We start from the raw sequence: 11,317 nt of genomic DNA on the forward strand, positions 1-11,317 counted from the left end.
TCTATTTACAATCCGATTAAATCTGACATGTCCGATCAGGATTCAATTCGGTTTACCGTTGTTTTGCAATGGCAAATCAAATTGAATCGAATCCCAATCGGACATGTCGGATTTAATCGGATCGTAAATAGAATCCTAATGGAATGGACAAAGGGGGACAGAGGTGGACAAAGGAGGACACAAGGGGACAGAGGTGGACAAAGGAGGACACAAGGGGACAGAGGTGGACAAAGGAGGACACAAGGGGACAGAGGTGGACAAAGGAGGACACAAGGGGACAGAGGTGGACAAAGGAGGACACAAGGGGGCAGAGGTGGACAAAGGAGAGGACACAAGGGGACAGAGGTGGACAAAGGAGGACACAAGGGGACAGAGGTGGACAAAGGAGGACACAAGGGGACAGAGGTGGACAAAGGAGGACACAAGGGGGCAGAGGTGGACACGGGAAAACAAGGTGATATAGCAAGGACAAAAAAGGACACAAGCAGACAGAGATGGACACAGGGGATCACAAGGCAACACAGAAAGGGCAAAGGAGGACACAAGGTAACATTGGTGGACAGAGGAGGACATGAGGACATAAAAGGTACAAGTGGACATAATAATTGGTGGGGGGGGGGGGGGGGGGGGGTCCACAAGACCTCCCTGGACCATGGATGCACCAGGATTATTATTATTTTTCCATTTTTTGTCCTCTAAACCTTGGTGCTCCTTATGGTGTGAAAATATGGTAGATAATTCAATCTGTCCTATAATCATCAAAGTCATGCAGTGGTACAATACATGCTGAGTTTTGCAGTGTTTCTCTCGGATTGGAACATATTGGAGAACATAGATGAATCCGCAGATCCACCCACTATCTTAAGATTTAAGTTGAGTCATATTGGACAACAGTGAGAGCTGTATGAATGTCATGTAGGTTCTCCTGTAAACTATGCACAGTCTGGATTGCTGCAGGGGCGGCTGCATAGGACTGACGTTTCACCGCGCTAATTTACCAGCCTTTCAGCTACCCTCGCTATAGTCCAATATAACCCAGGTGAGGGTAGCAGACTTTGCCCCCCTAATAGAAGACTATTATTAGTTAATCCAGGCCAGCTCTGAGAAGAGTGGAGAACATAAGAGATCCCACAAAGGCCACATACACACATCAGACTATAGTCTTTTGAAAATGAAAGATCACAGACCAATCTTACCACCCTTCATGTAGTATGAGAGCCATACTCTACACAGTCTTTTCTATGGAGCTGAACTCCACATCAGAAAAAAATCTTTGCAAGATGCTGCACACACAGATGCTGTACAGACACAAAAGATCAGTATCTGCAAAAGATCTGTTCCTGCCAAAAATCCATTCCTGCAAATTGCAATGATAGTCTATGAGATCTGCAGATCATCATACACACATGATTTAACTGACATTCATCTGCAGATCAGATCCACCAGGATGGATTTTCAGATCTGCAGATGATTGCTTGATCTGCAGATGAATGGATTTTTGGCAGGAACAGATCTTTTGCAGATACTGATCTTTTGTGTCTGTACAGCATCTGTGTGTGCAGCATCTAGCAAAGATTTTTTTCTGATGTCGAGTTTAGCTCCATAGAAAAGACTGTGTAGAGTATGGCTCTCATACTACATGAAGGGTGGTAAGATTGGTCTGTGATCTTTCATTTTCCAAAGACTATGGTCTGATGTGTGTATGAGCCTAAAGAACCGTTGTACATCAGGCTCCGAGTTTCTTCCATATGGTCACTATATGCTGTTTCAGTTTCGAGCGGAGTCGCTCGTACCAGGAAGGATGGTGGAGATGATTGACGCTATAAGAAAAAAGGATTTTGAAGCCTTCGGGCAGCTGACTATGAAGGACAGCAACCAGTTCCACGCCACGTGTCTGGACACATTCCCACCCATCTTCTACCTGAACCAGGTGTCCCAGAGGATCATCAGTCTGGTGCATCGCTACAACGCCCACTACGGGAAGACCAAGGTACTGCACAGGAACGTTTTACCTCTCCTTCTACTTCTGTTTTCTTGATAAATCCTTGATTGAATCTGCCAGAAAAATGTTCCTCAGCATATCTGCTCTCTGTTAATCTTTGGTCTACTGCAGGGGGAGTCAGGCTTAGTAGGCATGATGTGGGTAAGGCACTTAGCAGAGAGTTAAGGTTAGAATAGGTGTCAGGTAGTGCATAGTAAAATATCAGTCATTTAAATTACCAAGATTTAACTATAAGCAGCACCACCCAGCGCCCAACTGATTCGGCAATTCCATAATAAAGTGGTCCTCAAACTAAGGCCCGCAGGGCGAATGCGGCCTGCCGTGGCTTTTACACTGGCCCTCAAAAACACAATATATAACTTATAGATACGGCCCACTGTACCTTTTAAATATCGGTGACCCGCATATAGAATAGCAGTGCTGGCATCACCCATCCACATAATGTAGAAGCCAGTAGTCATTTGATTTCCAATCCAATTCTGCATCTGGTGACACTGCCGTCCAAATAGACAGCAAGTTGACACCTGGGTATGCTTCACTGTCTGGTGCGCAAAGACTCTTTTTGGTGCCACATGACTGAATGGCTGCTGTTGAGAGTTCTCTTCCAGGCATGATTGGGGGGGAATCAATACCTAGATTCAATGTAACATTTTTGAAAATTTTATGTATGTCCTACCCCCCCCCCCCCCCCCCCCCGCAGTCTGAAGTACGTTGACCCAGCCCTTGACCGAAAAAGTTTGGGGACCTCTGCCATAATATGTACTCCTCTGGCTACCTACACTGAGGGGACACTACTACTGGCTACCTATACTGGGGGGGGGGGGGACAACTTCTGGCTACCTATACTGGGGTCATTCAATTAGAAGGGGGCACCTCATGCACCAATAATTACAGTCAACATAAAAGTGGGACACTTCCTGACTGTCCCCCACCTCTGTGGCAAGATGTTGGTCTCCTCAGCATAGAGTTCTTTTGTGGGCTCTCCCCCATCTGTTGGCCACTAGTAAGCGTATGCTCTGTGTCTGCCCGCCCCAGTTCATGCGCTTTATCCTGTCGTCAGAATGCCAGACCTATGCCTGTAGCATGTGCTTCTTTCATGTCAGACTCCGCCCTACATGTTTTGTCACAATAGGACTCATCAGGGAGATTGATATATCAAGGAGGTGATCTGATTTTAGATGAGAACTACATCTATATCTACAAATAGTATATCAGTATTTGTGTATGTGCAACCTTCTAGAGAGATACCTATACTGGAGTGCCTGCTTCTGGCTACTTATACTGGTGGGGAGAGCTACCTGTACCGGGGTCTACCTGGGCGGGGTGCCGCTGGCTACTATTTCTGAAGGGCCACTTAATGCTAGGGGAGCCCTCTGGCTACCTAAAATTGGTGAGGTGGAGGGTAGGAGCACAGCGGTGGCTTTGCTATGGGGCCCTGGGATTCCTAGCTGTGCCCCTGCTAGTCTCAGGTTGTCTGTTTCTCTCTCAGCTGTTTTTTTATGAATAATGTATTGCATACTGCTAAACTTGCAGGTTGCCTACAGCTTTGACGCAGGTCCTAATGCTGTCATCTTCACCCTGGAGCCAACCGTCAGTGAGTTTGTTGAAGTGGTAAAGCACTGCTTCCCTTCTGAGTCCAATGGAGACACGTGAGTAACGACAGTGAGGGGGAAAATTGTATTATTTTGGTCTTTTATAAATGCTTCCCTTTTAAAACCCAGCTGAATTTGTAAGAAAAGGGGATTTTTCCTTTCCGGGAGTTTCTCCCAGCCTCCGTAGTGTGTCAGGTCTATCTGTGTTCAGCTGCCGGCTCCCAAATAACTGTGACTAAAACTCCTATTGTGTATGTGTGGTCCCATCCCTCCGCCTCCTCAATCGGAGCCGCTTATCTTCAACTTTATAGTTTGATTGCTGCAATGGTGCCCGGCAGTGGAACGAGGGGAACAAGAAGGGACTGGTAATGGTCTATAGGATCCAGAGCCTTCCCTTTTCTTAGGTGATTTTTTTTTTTTTACCTTTTTTTTTTTGTCGGTGAGTACAGGTATCCTTTAAGAAAATCACTTCAGAATTACTTTAAAGTGAACCCGAGGTGAGAGTGATTAGAAGGCTGCCATATTTGTTTCCTTTTAACCACTTAATGACAAGCAGACTTATAAAAAAAAACAACATAGAAAAAATACACCTTTATTTGCAAATACTATATTGTCACCATACTTTGTACTAGGGACATAATTGAAATGTTGTGATAACCATGACAAATAGGCAGATAAAATGTGTGGGTTTTATGTACAGTAGCAGTGTTTATATTAAAACTATAGGGGGTGAAATTGGAAAAATAGTGTATTTTTTATTTTTTTCCTTGTTTTTCCCTTTAAAATGCATAGAAAATAAAGTAATTACTGAAAACAAATATCAACCCCAAAAAGCCCAATTGGTGGTGAAAAAACAAGAGATAGATCATTTCATTGTGATTAAGCTATTGGCAAATGAAAGGGATAAGCACTGAAAATCGCTCTTGTCCGTTAGGGTAAAACTGCTTTGGGGTGAAGTGGTTAAACAATATCAGTTGCCTGGCAGCCCTGCTGGTCTATTTGGCTGCAGTAGTGTCTGAATGATACCAGTAACAAGCATGCGGCTAATCTCGTCAGATTTGACAATAATGTCAGAAATGCCTGATCTGCTGCATGCTTGTTCAGGGTATATGGCTAAAAGTATTAGAGGCAGAGGATCAGCAGGGCTGTCAGGCAACTGGTATTGCTTAAATAGAAATAAATATGGCAGCCTCCTTATCACTCTCACCTTGGGTTCACTTGGGTTTATGAATTTTATCATTAAAGTAAAGCAAATGAAGTGAAAAGTTGACTTCAGTTTTCTTACATGCCTATGTGGAGTGAAGTCACCTGGATGCCTTAGAGCCTCCCTGGTCCTGCTGAGGTAGCCTAGGGGCTTTCTGTCGTATGGACGCTCCAATAACTCCAGGCAGTATCTCAGGAATTCACAGTAGGAGAGAGACCAGAGGCATCCAGTTCTCTCTATCCTGTATCATTAAATCATTAACGCTGCATTCCTTGGAGTCCTCGCTGCCCATGGCCAGTAGCAGGCCCCCCTGTACAGTAGCTGCCCCCTTGTACAGTAGCAGCTCCCCCCTGTATAGTAGAAGCAGGCCCCCATGTACAGTAGCAGGTCTGACAGATCCACTGGCAGCTTCCAGGAATAGTTACTTATGCACTGTGTATATCTTACAGTATGTGCAGACAAACAAAAGTTTGCTTTCCTAAAACAGAAAGAATTTGCGATAATTCAGGTTAGAGTGAGCTCGAGATGTCTCCCAGGCACCACTGCTGAATATATGCAAATTAACCATTGTACCCTTGGAAGCTAAACACACCTCCAGAACCGCTGGAATGCAATGATGTGTCAGCTTGTTAATGTGTACAGAGCCATAATAATCCAACATGCATACAGGCTGTTTCGGATTGTTTGATCCTCATCAGTGCATGGCATGGATTAATTTGGCTCTATGGAGTAGGGCTTGTAAATCCGAGAGGCACAGACTAACCAGCAAGCTCATGGTGACCCAGAACTCATTGGGGTGTGTAAGGGACTGCAATGGTCCTAAAAGCCCCCTTACTAAGATGTTAAGAAAAACAAAAGTTTGCTTTCCTAAAACAGAAAGAATTTGCGATAATTCAGGTTAGAGTGAGCTCGAGATGTCTCCCAGGCACCACTGCTGAATATATGCAAATTAACCATTGTACCCTTGTGCAGACAGCAGCGCTGTCATTGCCTTGGCAGGATTTATAAGGAAATTCCAGTGATATCTCACCTGTCGACGGGCTACACCTGTGACTGAACACACTGGGCTTATTGTCCATTATTATAGTAAGAATTCATCCCACCCTCATCATCCTGCTTCATGATCTGCAGAAGGCAGAACATCTCCCTGACATCTGGGAGATGGCAGGCATGACCTGCAGAAGGCAGAGCATCTCCCCTGACAGTGACACCTGGAAGGTGGCAGACATGACCTGCAGAAGGCAGAAAATCTCCCTAACACCTGGAAGATGGCAGGCATGACCTGCAGAAGGTAGAGAATCTCCCTGACACCTGGGAGATGGCAGGCATGACCTGCGGAAGGCAAAACATCTCCATGACACCTGGGAGATGGCAGGCATGACCTGCAGAAGGCAGAACAGATCCATGACAGAACATATCCCTGGATTAACATAAAGGAGACTTGAGCGCGCCAAAAATGGGCTACAGCTCTCTCAAGCTACTGACACCTGGGAGATGGCAGGCATGACCTGCAGAAGGCAGAACATCTCCCTGACACCTGGGAGTTGGCAATGTCATATTGACCAGGTAGAACATCACCCTAACATTTCAAGGATAGGAGAACTTCAAAAACAGAAATATTACAAAACTGCTATGAGCTGATGCTCCCCAGGTACCACTGCTATGAGCTGATGCTCCCCAGGTACCACTGCTATGAGCTGATGCTCCCCAGGTACCACTGCTATGAGCTGATGCTCCCCAGGTACCACTGCTATGAGCTGATGCTCCCAAGGTACCACTGCTATGAGCTGATGCTCCCCAGGTACCACTGCTATGAGCTGATGCTCCCCAGGTACCACTGCTATGAGCTGATGCTCCCCAGGTACCACTGCTATGAGCTGATGCTCCCCAGGTACCACTGCTATGAGCTAATGCTCCCCAGGTACCACTGCTATGAGCTGATGCTCCCCAGGTACCACTGCTATGAGCTGATGCTCCCCAGGTACCACTGCTATGAGCTGATGCTCCCCAGGTACCACTGCTATGAGCTGATGCTCCCCAGGTACCACTGCTATGAGCTGATGCTCCCCAGGTACCACTGCTATGAGCTGATGCTCCCCAGGTACCACTGCTATGAGCTAATGCTCCCCAGGTACCACTGCTATGAGCTGATGCTCCCCAGGTACCACTGCTATGAGCTGATGCTCCCCAGGTACCACTGCTATGAGCTGATATTCTCCATACAAAAAATGTAATACATATATACAGTGTGTGTATGTATATACAGTGGGTTGCAAAAGTATTCGGCCCCCTTGAAGTTTTCCACATTTTGTCATATTACTGCCACAAACATGAATCATTTTTATTGGAATTCCACATGAAAGACCAACACAAAGTGGTGTACACATGAGAAGTGGAACGAAAACATACATGATTCCAAACGTTTTTTAAAAATCAATAACTGCAAAGTGGTGTGTGCATAATTATTCGGCCCCCTTTGATCTGAGTGCAGTCAGTTGCCTATAGACATTGCCTGATGAGTGCTAATGACTAAATAGAGTGCACCTGTGTGTAATCTAATGTCAGTACAAATACAGCTGCTCTGTGAGGGCCTCAGAGGTTGTCTAAGAGAATATTGGGAGCAACAACACCATGAAGTCCAAAGAACACACAAGACAGGGCAGGGATCAAGCTATTGAGAAATTTAAAGCAGGCTTAGGCTACAAAAAGATTTCCAAAGCCTTGAACATCCCACGGAGCACTGTTCAAGCGATCATTCAGAAATGGAAGGAGTATGGCACAACTGTAAACCTGCCAAGACAAGGCCGTCCACCTAAATTCACAGACTGAACATGGAGAGCGCTTATCAGAAATGCAGTCAAGAGGCCCATGGTGACTCTGGACGAGCTGCAGAGATCTACAGCTCAGGTGGGCGACTCTGTCCATAGGACAACTATTAGTCGTGCACTGCACAAAGTTGGCCTTTATGGAAGAGTGGCAAGAAGAAAGGCATTGTTAACAGAAAGCATAAGAAGTCCCGTTTGCAGTTTGCCACAAGCCATGTGGGGGACACAGCAACCATGTGGAAGAAGGTGCTCTGGTCAGATGAGACCAAAATAGAACTTTTTGGCCAAAATGCAAAACGCTATGTGTGGCGGAAAACTAACACTGCACATCACTCTGAACACACCATCCCCACTGTCAAATATGGTGGTGGCAGCATCATGCTCCGGGGGTGCATCTCTTCAGCAGGGACAGAGAAGCTGGTCAGAGTTTATGAGAAGATGGATCTAGCCAAATACAGGGCAAACTTGGAAGAAAACCTCTTGGAGACTGCAAAAGACTTGAGACTGGGGTGGAGGTTCACCTTCCAGCAGGACAATGACCCTAAACATAAAGCTAGGCCAACAATGGAATGGTTTAAAACAAAACATATCCATGTGTTAGAATGGCCCAATCAAAGTCCAGATCTAAATCCAATCGAGAATCTGTGGCAAGATCTGAAAACTGCTGTTCACAAACGCTGTCCATCGCTGTTCTACAAAGTATTGACTCAGGGGGCCGAATAATTACGTACACCCCACTTTGCAGTTATTTATTTGTAAAAACTGTTTGGAATGATGTATGATTTACGATCCGCTTCTCACATGTACACCACTTTGTATTGGTCTTTCACGTGGAATTTGTGGCAGTAATGTGACAAATTGTGGAAAACTTCAAGGGGGCCGAATACTTTTGCAACCCACTTTGTGTGTGTGTGTGTGTGTGTGTGTGTGTGTATATATATGTATATATATATATCTATCATTTTATATTTATGAGATTATAGTAAGGGCCTCACCAGTGTCAACCTGTCCCTCATCCTCAGCACTACTGAGCTTTGGAGGGGCAGCACAGTGACGGTCTGTTTCTCACCTTCCCTCTAGCACTGGGCTATGGAAGGAGGTGTGGCCTGGAGAATGGGAAGGAGGGGCAGCACAGTGACGGTCTGTTTCTCAGCCTCCCTCTAGCACTGAGCTATGGAAGGAGGTGTGGCCTGGAGAATGGGAAGGAGGGGCAGCACAGTGACGGTCTGTTTCTCAGCCTCCCTCTAGCACTGAGCTATGGAAGGAGGTGTGGCCTGGAGAATGGGAAGGAAGGGCAGCACAGTGACGGTCTGTTTCTCAGCCTCCCTCTAGCACTGAGCTATGGAAGGAGGTGTGGCCTGGAGAATGGGAAGGAAGGGCAGCACAGTGACGGTCTGTTTCTCAGCCTCCCTCTAGCACTGGGCTGTGGAAGGAGGTGTGGCCTGGAGAATGGGAAGGAGGGGCAGCACAGTGACGGTCTGTTTCTCAGCCTCCCTCTAGCACTGGGCTATGGAAGGAGGTGTGGCCTGGAGAATGGGAAGGAGGGGCAGCACAGTGACGGTCTGTTTCTCAGCCTCCCTCTAGCACTGGGCTAAGGAAGGAGGTGTGGTCTGGAGAATGGGAAGGAGGGGCAGCATCTGGACAGAAAAAGCCTGGTTGTGGGAGGTAGAGCTATGCTTTAAATACATTTTCTGAATGTGCGGCCACCATGAGACTCTGTTTTTCTGCTTGATCGTTATATAGGCTGTGCTTCTCATTTCTCATCTTACACTTGCAGGTTCATTAAAGGGTTAACAGTGAGCCCCTCCCCTTTGTCTTCTGAGTTGACATCTGCCATATCCGGTGACATCTTCCCAGGTGGTGTGAATTATGTTATAGTTACTCAGGTACGTGATAGAACAGGACGGATCCTGTATGGCAGTGAACCGTGAGAGCACCTGTGATAAATTTCAGAATGTAAATCAGGGATAGGAAAGATTTACAATGGACAAACACTGACTAAATAATTGAAAAATTAGTAATGTAAAAAAAAAAAAGCAATTTTATGTACTTTGTTATTTTCACTACAGTTCTTCTTTAATGTACTTATGGAAACTCAGTTAGGTCTGACAGAAAACATAAAAGCTTGTTAGAGTGCAGATGTCACAGCTTATTAACCAATCCCAACGGTCAGTTGGATTTTTCATGTATGTCTACATTTATTTCCTTGGATATCTCAAGATATGTGTTTTTATGTAGTTTAATGGTGCCCATACATGGTACTATAAAAAAAAACGTTAAATTTTCCTGTTTATGCAAACAAAACAATCCATATCGAATTAAAGTCAAAAAGAATCTTCTTTTTTTTTCGGTCAAGAAAAACGAACAATTATCAGACATGTTGGAAAAAATCTTTATATTCAATCTAACGGAATAATCAAATGAAATGATAAAAAAAATGGTACCATATATGGGCACCGTAACACTGGAATATGTCATACTTTCATAAATGTTCTATGAATGCTCCTATGTAATCTCTTTCTTCTGTACGAATTAACTCATTTTTATTTTACTTTTAACTTTTTTATGCGTCACTCCAGCCTGGCCCAGGCCCCGCAGAGTCACAAGACCCCGCCCTGGATCTGTTAGGACCCGACGGGCTGCCCAAATCCACTGCCTGAAGAAACAAACTTTTTGTTGAAAAACATTTTTTATAAAAAAAATAATGTTCTATGAAACCTATTTCTGGTACTTGATCCCCAGAGGATGTCTCACTTGTAACTAAGTTATTTTTTTTATTAATGCTTCTGAATGAGAAATTTCTATACAAGGAGGTTCTTGAAATTTCAGGTATCAAATGCCTATTTTCTCACAGTAATTTATTATTGGTCTGTGTTATTGATTTGTATCTGCTATTCCCAATTTAATGGGCAAATTAAAAAATTCACACAAAGTTGGTAATTTCTCACTTGGATGTAAAGGCTTGTTGTTTGTATTGTAATATTATTATTATTATTATTATTATTATTTATATAGCACCGACATCTTCCGCAGTGCTGTACAGCGTATATTGTTTTATCACTAACTGTCCCTCAAAAGGACTCACAATCTAGTCCCTACCATAGTCCTATGTCTATGTATGTATCATGTAGTGTATGTATCATAGTCAAGGGCCAATTTAGGGGGAAGCCAATTACCCGTATATACTCGAATACAAGTCGACCTCGTGTATAAGTCGACTCCAATATTCAATCCTCTTAAGCTGGAATTTTTTATTGACTCAAGTATAAGTCTACCCAGCAAAGTTAATGGCTGCACTTGGGGCTCAGGAGGGGTTAATGACTGCACTGCATACAGTATTGCAGCCATTAACCCCTCCTGTCCCTTAAGTGCAGCCAGTACCTCCCTCCAGGGCCCCAAGTGCTGAAATTTTTCCCTCCCTTTTATGCAGCCCAGTATTTCCCCCCTGCCCCTTTCCTTGGTAATTGTTGTGGCCACTAGCCAGGACTTTCAGATCTATGTTTTCTTGGCATTTCCTTTCCTCAAAGTATCACTTACCACAGGGTAAATTGCTGCAAATAGGAATATCACTATTAGTACACACATTAGTCTGTGATCAGTGACTCATGTATAAGTCGACCCCTATACTTTTATGAAGCGAATCAGACCTAAATTTCTAGACTTATACTTGAGTATATACAGTAACTTATCTGTA

At 44.6% G+C, this 11,317-nt stretch overlaps 1 protein-coding gene across 1 annotated transcript in view; it reads left to right on the forward strand.

Moving 5' to 3' along the window:
• MVD (mevalonate diphosphate decarboxylase) overlaps window positions 1-10,555 on the forward strand; it is a 30,191-nt gene extending 19,636 nt beyond the window's left edge. Inside the window, exons 8-11 of the mRNA XM_068261127.1 lie at window positions 1,772-1,990; window positions 3,536-3,651; window positions 9,401-9,509; window positions 10,203-10,555. Coding sequence (XP_068117228.1) covers window positions 1,772-1,990; window positions 3,536-3,651; window positions 9,401-9,509; window positions 10,203-10,283 — 525 coding nt within the window. The 3' untranslated portion in view covers window positions 10,284-10,555. The remainder of the gene's footprint in view (window positions 1-1,771; window positions 1,991-3,535; window positions 3,652-9,400; window positions 9,510-10,202) is intronic.
• The last annotated feature ends 762 nt before the right edge of the window (window positions 10,556-11,317 follow it).

The sequence above is a fragment of the Hyperolius riggenbachi genome, chromosome 11 (assembly GCF_040937935.1).
Source record: "Hyperolius riggenbachi isolate aHypRig1 chromosome 11, aHypRig1.pri, whole genome shotgun sequence".
Classification (NCBI taxonomy): domain Eukaryota; kingdom Metazoa; phylum Chordata; class Amphibia; order Anura; family Hyperoliidae; genus Hyperolius; species Hyperolius riggenbachi.